Source organism: Pygocentrus nattereri, chromosome 23 (genome assembly GCF_015220715.1).
Source record: "Pygocentrus nattereri isolate fPygNat1 chromosome 23, fPygNat1.pri, whole genome shotgun sequence".
Taxonomy (NCBI): Eukaryota; Metazoa; Chordata; class Actinopteri; order Characiformes; family Serrasalmidae; genus Pygocentrus; species Pygocentrus nattereri.
Genome location: NC_051233.1, coordinates 13,143,523 through 13,160,509, shown reverse-complemented (window position 1 = coordinate 13,160,509; position 16,987 = coordinate 13,143,523). Strand labels below are relative to the sequence as shown.

General features: G+C 40.2%; 1 protein-coding gene across 2 annotated transcripts in view; it reads right to left on the bottom strand.

Annotated features, from left to right (window-relative positions):
* Window positions 1–341: 341 nt before the first annotated feature.
* The window catches only part of atp2a3 (ATPase sarcoplasmic/endoplasmic reticulum Ca2+ transporting 3), a 129,316-nt gene continuing 112,670 nt past the window's right edge, over window positions 342–16,987 (bottom strand). The window contains exons 15-22 of one of the 2 annotated variants that reach the window (XM_017701729.2): window positions 11,834–12,054; window positions 11,208–11,410; window positions 10,514–10,599; window positions 8,780–8,913; window positions 7,576–7,693; window positions 6,906–7,023; window positions 5,452–5,482; window positions 342–5,328 (exon numbers count right to left, since the gene is read on the bottom strand). In XM_017701729.2, the coding sequence (XP_017557218.1) occupies window positions 5,478–5,482; window positions 6,906–7,023; window positions 7,576–7,693; window positions 8,780–8,913; window positions 10,514–10,599; window positions 11,208–11,410; window positions 11,834–12,054 (885 nt within the window). In that variant the 3' untranslated portion in view covers window positions 342–5,328; window positions 5,452–5,477. The remainder of the gene's footprint in view (window positions 5,329–5,451; window positions 5,483–6,905; window positions 7,024–7,575; window positions 7,694–8,779; window positions 8,914–10,513; window positions 10,600–11,207; window positions 11,411–11,833; window positions 12,055–16,987) is intronic. The other variant, XM_017701728.2, reaches the window with a different exon arrangement.

Sequence of the window (16,987 nt, the reverse complement as noted above, 5' to 3'; positions counted from 1 at the left end):
AGAGTAAACCTCAGCTTAGTGATATATTTCCTTTCGTTTTTCAGTTAATCTCTTTCACCTTCTGTCTATTACAGCATATTTAAAGATAGGAAAACACACAGTGTCTGTATAAGGTCAGTATCTGTGTGCTAAGCTCAGTAAACGCTGAGCAGTTATCAGCCACAGTGACTCATATGCTTGTGTTGAGTGGAGCTTAAAGCTTTAACGGTACTATTGCACCATCTGCTGGTCATTACTGCCCATTACAACTGAAATAAGTCGGTTATTGCTACATCTACAGGCTTCACAGCAGCCCTCCACACTGAGGTGACCACCAACAGATAAAAAACAGACACCTTGAATAAATAACAAGATAAATAATCTTTATTTCCATGTTTTTTTCATATATATAAAATTATGTATCCACAATTAATATTACCAAGGCAATGCAGAGATTCCATTCTCAGTAGTGGATACAAGGCTCCAGACGCTGCTCGACAGAAATTGTGCATGCAGTAGGTACAGGTCCATAAATATGAACCTGCTCTGGATGGTTTATTTTTTTTCCCTGATGCCCAGGAGATACCAAGAGAACAACCATGCCACTGTCTACAGCGGAGAAATCAGATAAATGAATAATTAATCCACGAATGACTAAAATATTAATAAATATATTAAGATGTAAACTCCTCACAAACACGCAAACTAATACACAATTACAGTCGTGCGCCTCTGGAGCCTCTGTACCCACCCCAAGCCCTTCAAAATGTACAGACATGAAAAAACTTCATTACTAGGCATTCATCACTGGACATTGCTGTGTAAACTGCAATCCAATCCCGAATCAGCCCCTACTTACTTTGCCTCGCCACTTCGGCTAAGGGACAAAAGAAAATCCATGTTGGCTTCAACGTTTCGTAACACACCTTATTTAAGAGAGTTATACGTGGTTCCTTTGTTAAGTCTATCTCAGGTGGAAGGTATAGCTTATATTTACAAGATGGTGTACCATTTTAAAACGAAAATCCCTGCATCGTTGACTTTCCCCAACATGTACACACTAGAGGAAGTGAATAGGGGCTGAACTCATCTGGGAAAACAAACAAAATTCTCAGATAGATATTCTTAAACCAAATTACAATTACTGTAAAAAAAATCCTCAAATATTATTAGCATGATTCTTATCTTTATTTTACAACTTTTCAACCCCAAAACTTAAGTAAAAGACACAAAAAACCAACAACCTTTAAAAATAAACAGTAACAATTAATAAGCACCCTCTGCTATTTCCACAAACCGAACAAAATCCTCTGATGCAACGTCCTTGGGCAGGAAAACAAACTCTGACTCAGTTCTTTAGCTGTTGGTAAATAGGTTTCATTTTAAGTGAGTTAATATTTTTTTTAAAATTAAATATTATATACTGTATAGGTTATTAATTACAGTAACAAGGTTCCATGCAATCTTATTTTTTTCCTGTACAGATTTTCAAGATCAGTAGTAATTAGCAAGGCTGTACGAGCCCACATTTTCTGTTGCTTGGACTGCCAGTGGTTTCTGTAGCCACGATGATGGAAGGAGGCCTGGTTATTGCCTTATGTCAGTGCGTTCGGTTTAGAGTTACATGGTCTCTCAATCTCTCAATTCAAGCCAGAGCAAATGTGCTCAATGATCACTGACAGTGCACAGAGTAACGTTACGCTGAAATTACTGAACTGTCGGACGACACTGACCGTTATTGACATAAGAAAAACGGCCGCCAACACGCTGTAGGCTGCACATCTCACATAGAACATCTGCCACAAAATATAAGTGCTTCAGAACCGGACAGAGACAGGACAGATATTAGACAACATCTCCCAAAGTTAGCAAAGTTCATAGTGGCACACAGGCAACGGAATTAGCTCGTATGCTAATTCTCTACACGCACTGGCCCATATCAACAGACAGTGAGGACGTATAAAACCCTTCCTCACAGCAAAACGGACAACCTAAACCGCCTGGGTTCGTTCAGTCAAACACATTATTATTACTACTATTATTTCTTTGAAAAAAATAAACAACGAGTAGCCGAGTTAATCAAGATTGCCAAAGCACTGGTGGTGACAAGCCCCTCGACATTTAAAGCGGTGTCGTATGTTGGTCCGCTTAAATGTTCCGCTGCTTTTTCAAGTCCTGGAGACGACATTCAGCGACTATGAAATGACCCGGGTGAGTGGAACTCGAGATGGAAATGAAAGCGAAGGAAACATGAGGAGAGAAAACGGTCGCACGATTAAAATACGTAAACAAAAAGGGGATCGGCTCGAGCTGCGGGCCAGAGAGCGCGTTCACAAATGGTTAAAGAAGGAGAAATATGTGAAGGTACATTCATGTAAGATTCCTTTACTGGGTGTGTGGAGTAAATATGTGTGTGCTCGCATAGGCATGAGTAGACGGTCTTAACATAAATGGCTTCAGGTAACATTAAGCATCAAAACTCCTACTAAGATTGCTTGCTAAGTACGCTTATGCTTGGAGCTGTCTTAATTAGCAAGATTCACAGACTTCCTCTTCTTCCCCTTCCTCTCACTAAATCATCCGTCAATCATCCGTAAAACTGCTCCTTATAAATATCTGAGTAAACTGAATTCTTAAACTGCTCCGTGTTGGGAATGCTAGCAGCTCCTGTTGACTAGTGTTCCTGTAAAATTAGTACAATGTGAAAGGAGAGAAAGAGGGGAAGCCCGTTAGAGGCGCTGACAGACTACATCTCCAGAGTCAGAGCAGAGACCAACGCCATGAAAGCGGAAAGGACAGCAGAGCAATTCACATTTATCAACCAAAGGGCCGTGCTAATGCTGCTAGACGCTGGTACTGAATCAGCTCAAACTGCACTCCTCTGTGAGCTCTTGGCTAGTTTGACCATTCCATTAAAAAAAGTCGAGTCAGAAATGCTAACAATGAACACCAATAGCCCCCAGGTAGCACCACGCAAATTAATACATGCTAACTGCTAACTAGTTTTCATTCATTATTCCTATGAGCATATTTATTTGGGCTACGCCTTTAAAGCATGTTCAACTGGAATAGCCACCAAGCTGCATTATGCAAATGAAATGATGCCAAATTGTGCTTAGTAGTCTCCAATTTGGTTAGGTTACTCCTTGGTAACATGCAATATGGGGAACTTGTGTATAAACTTTATCAACAGCTTCTGCCTACACAGTCCTCATGAACCTCATCGGCCTCCGTCTCATCTTCAGATTTTTAAAGACCCTGATGCTGCTTGTTAGCGCCACCTAACAACTAAGTAGAGCATCTTTATGTGGTATCTGGACTACTGACCTAGCCATCCTCCATGTTCTTTCGTAGCAACTGTTGTGAGGTTGTACAAGCTTTACAAAATATTGGTAAAAAAAAAAAAAAAAAAAAAACTCAACTGAATAAGACAACGTAACATATAAATGTCAAAATACCTAAATTTAGAGTGCGTTACTGATTCCAAATATACTTGTGAAAAATCACACTATTAGATGGGTTGTACTTTTTGTAGTCTTGTAATGAAAACTTTGATTGACAGTTTCAGCCAAAGATCATTAGATTCCATTGTTTTAACCTTGCTGACTGACTAAGTAAACTATATTACCAGGATATGCAGCATGTTACTCTGCTCTTTGGCATGTGCTGACACTTTCCTCTGTGTACTTGCCATATATGGGCATACTCCCATTTTATGTGCAATGTCCAGTTCCACCCACTAGCTTTCTACTAACTCTCAAGAGTGCAGAGTGAAGGCTGGCACATGCTTCCACCCAATCACAGGAAGCCAGTTGCAGCTAATCATCAGACAGCTCAACACACTTGGAGGAGAAGGCTAAGATGCCGGTGTTGGTGCTGAATATCGGAAGGAGAGGAAGAACCACCCTATACATACATAGAAAGAGGGCCAATTATGCTCTCATGGTTGTGGCATCATTGGAGATGGAACTTGTGATCTCCTGTCAACAGTGCCAATGCTTAGACTATGGTCTCCAATCTTATCTAATAAAGGGCTGATGTGGCTAAAGGGTTGCATTCTAACCAAGGAGAAGCACATCTGATTCCACTCCAATAAACTGATTAGTTATATGAGGTGTGTTTATGCTTGGTTGGAATGAAAACCTGCAACCACACCAGACCTGTTAAGAAGATTGGTGACCACCACCAGATGGTTGCACCACTCGGGAGCCCCTAGTGTTATCTGGCACATGCATACCCACCTAAATGTAGGTTTTCTGACTAAAACGGAGCTGTGTGGAACAGTTTTTTCATTACATTGATTGGAACTTTTTGACAAAAAGTTGTTAAGCTTTGTACTTTATCGATTCTACAAGGGGAATTTGTAGGATCAGTAAGCATTGTCAGGGGCAGTGGAGGATGGTTAAGACCCTCGCCCAAGGGCACAACCAGGTATACCCAGTTTGTTCTTGGATTTGACTTACCTCTTCTACCACTAAGCTACTGCCCACCCCTTGTACTGGCCAGCTATCTCTCAACAACAGCTACAAAAGAACATTTGTGTGCATGAACAGGTGAATTTTGGGAATCTGATGAGATGATAAAGGAAGATGAAGCATGCGAGAGTGAGCGAGAGAGTCAAGAATGAACAAGTGAGACCACAAGTGCCTCCTTGGTCAGGCAGTCTGTTCTTGCTCACAGTCACATAGACACATGCAAACACATTCACACGCCACACAGTGAGATGTCCAGATGGTGTCTCCATCCTCTTCCTCCATCTCCCATGGCTCTCTTCAGGACTGAACAAGCTGTCTATTTGTGGCCTTAATGTCCTCCAAAGGCCTTGATTCCCAACATAAAACCCAACATCATGACCTTAAACTTTGACTGTGGCCTCTCCCCTCCCTGCTCCCCAAGCTCCAGTTATTGCACTAGTATCTACAGCACGAGTGGAAGCCAAGAAGCCGTATAAAAAGAAGCAACAAGAATCCCTAAATAACTTTAGCTGCTTGTCACGCAATGTTGCGTGACCGTGTCGTGCTTGTGCTGACACATAACAACACGCACACACACACACACACACGCTAACAAGCCCTGCTCATTTCTAGTGGTGGCTGAACATGCAGGGAATTTATTTTAAAGAAGCAAATAGGATTCTGAGGTGCCTGAAACATAAAGGCAAGAGGGGAAGGGGAGCTTGCTTGAGTGTGTGTGCGCATCTGTATCCTTGTGTGTGCGTATCTGTATCCGCGTGTGTGTGCGTATCTGTATCCGTGTGTGAGTGTGTGTGTGCGCGTGTGCATGTGCTGAAGCGAGAGTTGTACTAGAATTTCAGCTGCCGACTCTTCATATACCTCTCCTCCTCTTCGCCTATAGAATGAAAGAAGAAAAAGACCAGATCAATATCCACAAGAATACACCATGTGAGTGAGAGAGACCGAGAGAAAGAAAGAAAGAGAGCAGGCGTAGGAGAAAAGCAAGGGAGAGGAATACCTTTTCACAAAGATGGGAGGACAGAGTTACACTGCAGCAAGAAAAAAGAGAGAAGAAAGATACAAAAAACAGCTGAGTGGGTAAGAGACAGCAGGAGAGTTAGCACTAGGGCTGCAATGATTAGTCAAAACCAACTGATGTGCTGAACTTGTTTCTGTATGTCACAACAACAAACTCCTTTAGAAATATCCTACAGCAGTTTAGTTTCACCCATTCCAATGTAGGGGTTGCCTGGAGCTCTACCACATTGCAGAGGTTAACTCAGACATTAATCCAACACACCTGATCTAAGGAATGAATGCTTTCAGGGGCATCTGAATATTAAAGTGTGCTGGATCTGAACTCTCCAGGATGGTAGATCTCCTGGACCAGGACTGAGCAAACATTTTATAAGGGGTATTATAGCTTTGAATGCCTTTTGAATGAGAAAATCCTGAGAAACTAAAATAATAACCTATAATCGCCTGAGTTTTTCTCCATCCCAGAGATGAAAATAGTTGAAAGTATGGTGTAATTGTGGCTCATTTCAACTGTTGTTGGACAAGTTTTTCAGAATGCAGTCACCTATTTAACCTAATGAGTTTGGGCTGGAGTTTACACTCATTACTAAGTTTAATATGCTACAAAACCAAGCTGAGCTACATTGTGGTAGCTAATCATTAGAAGGCATGTTGTAAATATTTATGAACTTGCCACCATGCTAATGTTAGTATACTAACTATGCAATGACTTAGTTACATTGTGAACTTTCACGCATACAAAATGCATGTTATTTGAACTGAACTTTTAAAATCTAAACCTGGGCTTTGTGCTACCTTGTTTCATTAGGTTAAATGGGATTGTTGTCAGTTTTCTGCAAAGCTTGTCCAACCTCATTTGTACTGAAAGCATAAAAGGATCAGTCATTGACATAAGTGACAAAAATATGCACACAAACAAGAGGTGCATTTGAAAGACTGCAGTTTTTATATAGCAAGAACTGGAATTTTTTTTACTTGATGCTTTTTTCCTGAAATGGCACTTGTGATCTGCCTGAGGATGAATTAGAACAGGGGTGCACAACTCCGGTCCTGGAGGGCCAGCATAGTTTGGAGGTTTCCCAGCTCAAAAACACCCACTTAACCTGGCAGTTAACGGATAAGTGTAGTCAGGTGTGCTGGAGCAGGTAAATCAACAAGCTGTGTTGGACACCGGCCCTCTAGGACTGGAGTTGTGCACCCCTGAATTAGAACAATCTGCAGTGACTCAAAACCCACATGATGCGTGCATGACAACAGAACCTCAACTAACTGGCTCACACATTACATTCAGTGATCAAGCCTGAAGCCTAAAAAGTGGTCAAAAAATAGGCCTGGTGCATCATTTATATACCATAATTGCAATTTAAATCATTACAGCCCTAGTCATTACACATGCAGTGGGAAGGATGCAGTGGTAAGACAGAGGCCCTGTACCTTCTAAATGATGCCGGGAGATGTATTTGAGAGCTTCGTCCAAGAGGATGACTGGAATGGAGATTTTGAGGACAACTATCCACTGGGACCAGCGTAGAGGGGTCACTTGAAAGATCAGCTGAGAGAAAAATTAGGTAAGAACAGGAGAAATTATTTTAGAGGCCAAATAACAGCAGAACAGCAAACATCGTAAAATCTATATCACAGTCCACTGTGTGCGCTTTTAGTACATCTACATCTGTATAAATAAAGATATATGCAATGAAAATGTTTGAAGCAGGACTCATATTAACACATCCATGTTCAAATGACTGAGCTTTTTTCTGATTTTTTTAAAATAAATTTGCAGAGTTTCTGTGATTCACGTGATCTTTGTTTTGATTTTTTCTGTATGATCTAGGAGCTTCATTTAAGGCACCATTTCATTTCAAACCAGTAAAGTTTACTGCACTGCCTGTGATACAGGTAGATCCTTTAGGCCTCTAAGGTATGCTAAACAACTCTAGTCATACCAAGAATATATGTGTGGATATATCTGGATTTTATACAGTGGCTGGTGAAAGTTCTTTGGCTTGTGGCACAAAGTATGTAGGAATACAGTATTCTTCAAACAAGTGGAAAAGAGAGACAGAAAGAATGAATGTGTGTGTCTGTGTTGACTGGCACTTACTGGTAGGGGCTCCACGTACAGTATGAGAAAATGTAGAGACAGGGACAGAATGATTGCTCCCAAAAGCCAGATATTAACCCATGGAGGCATCCTCAACAGAGACTGGTTCTCTGAGAGACTGACACAAAAACATTAAACATATAAGGGTGAACACATATATATGTATAATTATTGTTTTTTGAAAAATATATGCTCATTTTGAATTTAATGCCAACAATACATTTAAAAAAGCATGTTAACAACTGTGCTGCATTACCTCTTCGTTTAACAACACTAAGCGCTTGAGAACTGAGGAAAGCAATTGCTGTAGTTTTGAAAGTGAAATGTTTTCTTATTCTTGCTTAAAATAGGGTTTCGTCTGCTCAACGGTTCAGGGACTACTTTGTTGCATTTTCACAGCAAATGCGCCAAATATTTTAAATCCGTGACAGGTCTGGACTGCAGGCAAGTCAGTTTAGCACTCAGACTCTTTCACTATGGATCCATGCTGCTGTAATACATGCAGAACGTGATCTGACATTCCTGAAATAATACCTCTGTCCATCTTAAATGAACTTGGGCCCAGAGAAAGTGGCTGTGTTTCTGGATCCTGCATTTGTGGACGCAGCGACGTGCTGTGTTTACAGACAGCGGTTTTCAGAAGTGTTCCTGAGCCCTGTGACTTACTGCATAATTGCACAGTCTTTTACAGAGTGTTGAGCTATTCCCTATCTTCTGAATGCTGAGAAAAGCTCTTTTTATATCCAATCATGGATTGCCATGATTCACACTGTTGCCAATGAACCTAATTAGTTGATAGATGTTCCATCAGGTTTTTTTTTGCAAAGTATTTGAAAGTTTTACAGAACTTTCCCAGTCGTTTGCTGCCACGTCCCAACTTTTTTGAAATGTGTTGCTGGCATCAAATTCAAAATCAGCATTTATTTGCAAAAAAAAAGAAAAGAAGTTTCAACATTTTGATATCTTTTTTTGTACTATTTTCAATTACATATAGGGTTTAAATGATTGGTACATCACTGTATTCTGTTTTCATTCATATTTTGCACAGAGCCCCAACTTTTTTTGGAAATGGGCTTGTATGTGTTTTATTATAGGTTATGTTATTTCATAAAAGCAATAAGCCAATTTACATTTTGCCTAAAAACTCCTCACAATAACATTTTACTATAGGAGTCTGTGTCATCTCCATAAAAATATTACCCACCTGTTGAGTGCGTTAAACATCTCTATGGTAACGAGAACAGAGAGGGCCATAGTGGTGGGATAGCGGGACTCAAACACCTCACAGTCGATACCCTGGAACATGGGGTTCTCATCCGTACACTGCATGAAGTGCCTCTGTACAGCAACAAATGGCAGAGCGGTGTGAGCACAATTTTACACCATCACCAACAAAAACCATCCTAAACTAGACTGATTTACATGAATTCAGGAACCTGTTGGTGGAAAGTAGCGTTAGTACCACTATGGTACTTGACATATAATGACATCTAAGGCAAAATATTCTGCATTTAACACTGCTATAGTGTTATTTTACAAGATGTATGTGTCATATATACTCTCTCATATGATGTTTTATTTGTTGTTTGTTTTTATCACATTATTTATGTCATGATGAGAAAAAACAGTTAACTATTTAGCATGGCTTTGCTTTTTTTTTTTTTTTTAGTTTTTTGGATTTTTACCAAATTTTTCCCCAATTTAGTCGTTTCCAATTCCACCTGCTAGTTAGGACCCTCCCAATCACACCAGTCTTCCTCCGAGACCCGTGGAACCAGCCACTGCATCTTTTCGAACTGCCGCTCACGCAATGTCACTGGATAGCCGAACGTGCTCGGAGGAAAGCGCCAACAGCCAGATCTGTTACATCAGCTATCAGATGCCAACGATGTTGATCACTGTAATGCCCTCCACACTTCAGTTTAAGAACTATGTTTTTATGCTGTTGCACCCTGCCTTGTCAATCTTTAATAAATTAAACTGAAACTTATTTGCTGATTCACATAATTAAAATCCATAGCCTGCATGTCCTTATAAATACAAACATAACTACTGGCTCAAAAATCAACTGGCTTTCATTTAGTTGTTGTGTCAGGGCTGGAATGCAATAATGGAAATATAATGAAAAAACTGGTTCTGCTCAGAATGAACAGATTGGAGGAAAGCAATCTACTTTATATTACCAAAAGTATGTGGACACCTGACCATCACACCCAAACGAGCTTATTGGACATCACATTCCAAAACTGTCGGCATTAATATGGAGTTGGCCCACTTTGAGGCTGTAACAAACTATTCTGGAAGGGCTGTTTACAAGACTCTGGAGTGTTTCTGTGGGATACTGCGCCCATTTAGTCCTCATAGTATTCAGCCTTTTACCCATTCAAATTATATTTTGATTGACACCACTGAAAACTCGTCCATACAAGAAAAAATACTTTTTTTGTTGTGCATACCAAAAAACAAGAAAATATCTTTACTGTGAACTGATTTACCCATTTATTAGCCTCTAATTACTTCCACTTCAGAATAAGGAACAAACTTCACTGGACACTTTAAAACCTATAGGAATAATGTTGCCCATTACTCACTAATAAGACAATTTAGGTGATTACTTCGTGCTTTTAATGTGCATAACTACGTTTTTAAGTATTAATTGTGCATTACTGCCACTAATAATGTAATGATTAGTGATTCTCACATGCTAGACCTCCAGTTATGCACTAATACATGTCATAATGAATAAAGCTTAACGAACAATGAACCATTTAGATAAATGTAACTTTAGCTTTACTGAACAAAGAACAAGACCTTAGTAAATCCACAGTATATTTTCATTAAACTAAAGTGTAACCAATACTTCTACTTGGATTATGGGCTTAAGCTACTATAACCACCTGTTTCCTAAAGCTAAATTATGTATTTTTTTTCTACTCACCAGCTGGTAGAAAGACACCTGAGGACCCTGCTCATCAAACAGGTACCACCAGGTGGCAGCACTAACTGTGCCTAATCCCACATATCCTAAAGAAAATGGAACAAACACCAACAGTAAGAGGCTTATGGACAAAAAACTCATATCACTAATCAGATAAGGGCGTTTAAAGTTAAAATGACATTCATGACACAGTATTATCATTTATCAATAAATTATCATGGGGAAAAACAATTCAAAATAGAAACAGACATGTACTTTATGTCATGATCAGGCTGAAATAATTATCATTTCTGTTCTGGGAAACCATGAAATCTAGAATCTACTCCTAAACAATATATATATATATATATTTTTACCTGATTTTTGTCCTCAATTTAATCGTTTACAATTCCACCCACTAGTTAGGACTCCCCCAGTTTCAAGATGCCATCAACATTAGAAGGGTGGAGGCTAGCACAGGCTACCCACCCAGAGAGAGCAAGGCCAATTTTGCTCCCTTGGACTCCCGGCTACGGATTGCTGTAGCATCACCAGGGATCGAACTCACAATCTCCTGATGAAAGCGTCAAGGCTTAGACGGTTGCGCCACTCTGAGCTAACCTAAACAGCATTTGACTGTAGCCACATTACTGTCTAGAATGTTCTACAATAGCACAGTACAAGACACTGTTCAGTGCTGTTTGGGCTTGCTCACCTCCGATGGCGAGGTATCTGAAGAAGAGCCAGCCAGAGATGAGTGGCTCTTTGGGGTTGCGAGGTGGTTTGTCCATGATATCCAGGTCTGGAGGGTTGAAGCCCAGAGCAGTGGCAGGGAGACCGTCTGTGACGAGGTTCACCCACAGCAACTGTACTGGGATCAGAGCTTCAGGAAGCCCCAGAATCGCAGTCAGAAAGATGCTGCAAAGAGAGAGAGAGCAGGTGGGTGTGAATGGAAATAAGTAGTCCTATTACAGTCTGAGAGAAGTAATCAATAAATTGTAATTGAGTAACTAGAATCAACCTTTTAGAACCAACCTTTTAAAACCATGTATAGTTCTGAATACATTAACAGTTTCTTTGTTTTACAGCTTCAAATGAATTTTTGACACCTGTAAAACTGCACAGGATTCGCGGGACAAATCAAACCCTGAAAAGCAATCAAACTAGTCTTATATTATTTAGAAGAATGATTCTATACTTTAGGACAGTAATGTAGGCTCTATACTAGATTTATTAGACGTTAAATGTGCTGTCTTGAACAGAATTTCAGCTGACACTAGATCATCAAAAACCTCAGTCTCAGTTGGTTCTGGATGATCAGGTATAGTCAAAGTGACGCACCAGACAACCTCTCCCACATTGGAGGAGATAAGGTAGCGGATGAACTGCTTCATGTTGTTGTAGATGGCTCGGCCCTCCTCTACGGCTGCCACGATGGTGGAGAAGTTGTCATCCGACAGCACCATCTCTGAGGCAGACTTGGCCACAGCCGTCCCGGAGCCCATCGCGATGCCGATTTCAGCTTTCTTCAGAGCAGGAGCATCGTTCACTCCATCGCCAGTCTGTGATAGAGTGTCAGAGGGTGGAGGTTAATGATGTGTTCACAGAACATCCAAAAGATGTAATGATTTAACAGATGAAAGGAAAGCTAGAGAGCACAAAACACAACACTCATGAGAACACTTTCGCAAATTGGCTTTCCACACTTTTGAATACACACTTTTGAAATCCCGCTTCAAAGACAAAAAAAAAAAAAGACAAGTAGAGGGCTGAGAGAAACAAAGACATTTTCTGGTTGCAGTACCATCTGGAGTTGAACTTGTCCCTCCTGTTTAAATATACGTCAACCATCCAGAGCAATGGACAGTGTAGAAAAGAGGTGAAGAAGAGGGTGCAAGCAGGATGGAGTGGGTGGAGACAGGTGTCAGGGCTGATGTGTGACAGAAGGATAGCAGCAAGAGTGAAAGGGAAGGTTTACAAGACAGTAGTGCGTCATGCTATGATGTATGGTTTGGAGACTGTGGCTTAAAAGACAGGAGGCTGAGCTGGAGGAGGCGGAGATGAAGATGCTGAGATTTTCATTAGGAGTGACAAGGATGGACAAGATTAGAAATGAGCAGATCAGAGGGACAGTGAAGGTGGAGCAGTTTGGAGATAAAGCCAGAGAGGCCAGGTTGAGATGGTTTGGACGTGTGTTGAGGAGGAATAGTGGATATATTGGTCAAAGAATGTTGGAGATGGAGCTGCCGGGCAGAAGGAGAAGAGGTAGACCTCAGAGAAGGTTTATGGATGTAGTGAAGGTGGACATGGAGATGGTTGGTGTAAAAGTAGAGCAGGCAGTGGATAGGGCAAGATGGAGGCAGATGATCCGCTGTGGCGACCCCTAAAGGGAGCAGCCGAAAGAAGAATTCACAAGTTTGGATGCCCCTGGTCAAATGACATGATCTGTTGATTTACAAAATGAAAATCAGTTAACAGACCATCTTCTAAAGAACATACTTGTGCACATTAGGATGCCACATTTATGTTTGTTCTCTAAAAAGGATGTATTCAACAATCAACAAAACACATCATTTGGCTGTGTGTGCAAATTGCAAATTCCTTTGATTGATAACAGATAATTAGCATAAAAACATGAATGCAACCCGGCAACATATCAGTAATAAAACCGATAGTTCTTGGTTTGAATCGGCAAGGTCGTGTTCAAAGATGCTGTAAAACACTTGATATACGCACACATATGAGTACTCACATCAACTGAATTCTGTATTAAAACAGTGAGATTGTAAAAGGTGTTGCTTGTATAGATCATCAAGTGCAGTACTGACAGGTGGGACTAGGCATCAGCATGTATATAAAATAATTGTAAAGTTTTCTGTATGATCACACATTCATGTTCATGATTATATTAAATGACTGGCTACCAAACGTTATACATTCTTAAGTTCTAAAGTTATATTTACCACTCAGTACGAGACCAAGTTAAAACAAACATAAATGCCATAACTGAGGTTAACTCTGGATCCATGTTCCTCAGTATTTCCTGAAAGCTGTTTCAATCCACCACAAGTTTGCATGTGTGATATCCTCACCCCAGCATGCATCACACTTTCTCTCAGAGAACATGGATGAAATAGTTGTGATCATTGTTGTAGTTATGCAATCGTCCTCTCAAAAAGTGGTTATTTACACCACTATTTTCTGCTTTACACTAAAATTTTTAGAGGGTCTGTCAAGTAGAACCAACTGCCTGTTGTGCTCTTATGCACAGTTCCAAAACACTGAATGATAAACCTGCCTATTACAGTAGGCTGTTGACAAACTGGAAATGTTGTCTATTGGAAATGAAATCAAATGTAGTGAACATCTGACAAATAGTACTGATCGAACAATTGTTTCTTTGTCAGTTAATGGTTAATCAATTACATCACTAATTCAAATCTAATTATCAGATATAGGAAACTTTAGCCCCAAAAAAATTGTACCTGTACCAATCACGGGTACTGGCTCACAACCATAATGTTCTCTTTAAATGGGTTTTCCACTGTACTCTATATTTTCACAGCCTAAACCTAAATTTGTAAATCCTAAATCTAAAACTGTACCTAGAAGCTGCACTTTGTCTCCTCACAGCTACACAACGGTCCCATATAGGAATAGTAGAATGCTTTTTAAAATGCTTTTTTCTTTAATGCTTTCCTAGCATTTATAGACCTCATCAGGAGAGTAAAAACAACAGATCCATCCAGACACAGTCAGATAGAGATGGCTGGAGGTAGTGGTGCAGGGATACATGCAGAGAGAAAACGAGAACATGGTCTGATAGATGCTGAAAGAGTATAGCAGGACTGAAGGCAGTACTGCCTGTCTATGTGATGGCAAAGCATACTGAGAACTGTAGGCACTGGGCCATGCTGGGAACAGCAACCACTGAGGCAATCTACAGCTGCTGTCCTGATACATCTTTCAATAATTCAGACAGCAGTAAACAGTGGGAACAAAAGTTTCAAATTTTAGTCAAGTTCAGCCTAATTATTCACAATCTTCACTAATATTGCAGGCTCTGAAGTGGGTAGACAAGAAACAGTTTTCTTATAACTGCAGCAACAAAACCCTTCTGTGTGTGCAAAAGGTATTTGCAGTACTGTGGTGGCAGGTAGGGTCGTAAAGAAAAGGTCTGGATAAATAAATCCCAGTTTTCCTCTTACCCCCATCCGCAGCTGATCAGTCATAACATGCTTGGTTGCTGAAATTTGCTAATAGTCTAACATAATAAATAATACACTTCCTAATGTGTTTTCAGTCTGACTGTAGGATATACCAGAGCTGTAGGTAAGCATTTAATCAGCTTTAATTTTCTCAAAAATAATTAAGATCCACACAAAGGCACTAGTAGCACTTTAGTAGCATTTTGAGAGAAACCCACACCAGCAGGAGCCCACGAATGTATGTATGGTTGCAGTCATAAATTTCAATGAAAAAAACAGTTCAGTGTTAAAGGAAAGTCTTAATGATAAAAGCTAAAGATAGCAAACGCAGTAAGTGCAGCCAGGGAATGCATCAGCTTCTAAATCTAAAGAATCTTTGGGCTATCTTTTTTCTAGCAGGCAATCAGTGATGGCTTAAGATGACATTATAATCCCATACTAAAACTAACTGGGCATTCTGTACATCACAAGACCATCTGTCACAAACATCTGAATTAATTTGACCTGATAGACTACTATTATTATTAATGGTACAACATAACCTCCATTATGCTAGAGGGGATAGTTTTGGCTTGTGTAAAGTGGAAATCAGAGGGGACATGCTGTTCAACACTGCACACATCATGCAGTAAGAATAGTTCATGATAACTGACTTTAAATAACTGAAGCTTTAGCTCAGCTATAGTGCTTTTCTCTCATCTCTGGCAGGAAACTTTTCCAACAGTAGAACAGTTTCTCGTAAAACGTCTCTCAAGGTTCAATTTTTATATGCCTTAAGTCACCTTCTGTTTCGCCGGCTTCTTGTTCAAATTTTCCCTTTCCACCTTAAATGGTGCTTGCTGTGTGAACAGGAAAATTCAAACAAGAAGCTGCAAATGACTTCAGCTTTGGGACTTTTTTAGAGTTGGACAGCTTCTCTTTGCAGATTAAACGCATCAGGAAACCAGCTGGGGTGATTATAAATGCAGATCTATTCGTATCCAAGTTATTAATGTTTCTCTTAAATCTTTCTCTTTGTCTATTCGCTAGCTAATAGCTAGGTGAGCCTTTTGTTTGTGTTACTATGAGACCAGTGGTCTGTGCACTGATCTTCAGGGTTAATGGGTGAATTAACATTTGCACATTAACTCCCATTTATTGTTAACCATCCTATTATCTTTAGGGTCAGTTTGATCCCATTCAGTTTTCAACATCTTTAAATAAATGATTGACATCATTTTTTAGCTTCCTATTTAATGACTTTTCCTAATTTAATGGGGACAACTGGGTGAACATAAAATTAACATGATGATATGTTTTCAATGTCCTGTACACACGTTGTACGCATCAGTGTTCTTTTGGGTCAATTTGACCCCAGGCTGTTTTAACTGACTTTAGGGCCCTAAGCTAACATAACCATATCTGCAGTAGTGCAAGAACCACTGATAGCTTACATGACATGGGGGAGGGGAAAACTCATTCTCACAGGAACTTTGATGCTTCCCATGCTGTGAGGGTGAGAAAATATGGTTTCTGCAAAGATATTTATAGTTCACACAACATAGGGTGGAGCAAACATATAAAAGGTTTGCAAGCATCCTTCTAAGCCATTTTTCATGGTGCTCTGTGTGCTCTCTCTTTCTGCTCTTTCAACTGAACATGACTACTAAGGAAAGGTTTTCTGTCAATGAGTTGTTGTCACATCTCTTTGACCATGAAAGTGGCATAGAGGAGAATGTCTTAGAGAGAGGATGATGTTGAGGAGGACCCTGATTATGAGGTTGTTGGCTCAGTGTTGGCTCTCCTTTTGTCTCTCAACCACTAGCAAACACACTACCTTCCAAAAATGGAAAGTTATTATGGTCCGTCTCCCCACTTGAACAACAGGGTAGACTTAGTACTGCTAATGGTTCCAGGTCCCACCAGATATGCAGTGAGCCACGTCCAAGACATAAAATCAGCATTTGAGCTTTTCATAACACCATCAATTGAAAAGGATATGCTTGACATGACAAATTTATAGGGGAGGCATATGTATAGGGACAGTTGGAAACACTTGTATGTGACCCCCTTGCAAGCCTACATTAGGTTGCTAATTTTGGCAGGAGTGAAAGTCAAAAGGCGAGTGTAAGTCAAGGCGAAGCAACAGCAAACCTTTGGGCTGCTGACACTGGAAGGGCAATATTTCCAGCCACCATGTCTCTAAACACTTTCCATGTTTTCTCCCATGTCAATGCAGGGCTGACAAGAGTGTGACAAACTCGCAGCAATATGGGATGTATGAGACAAGTGGGTTCAGCGATTACCC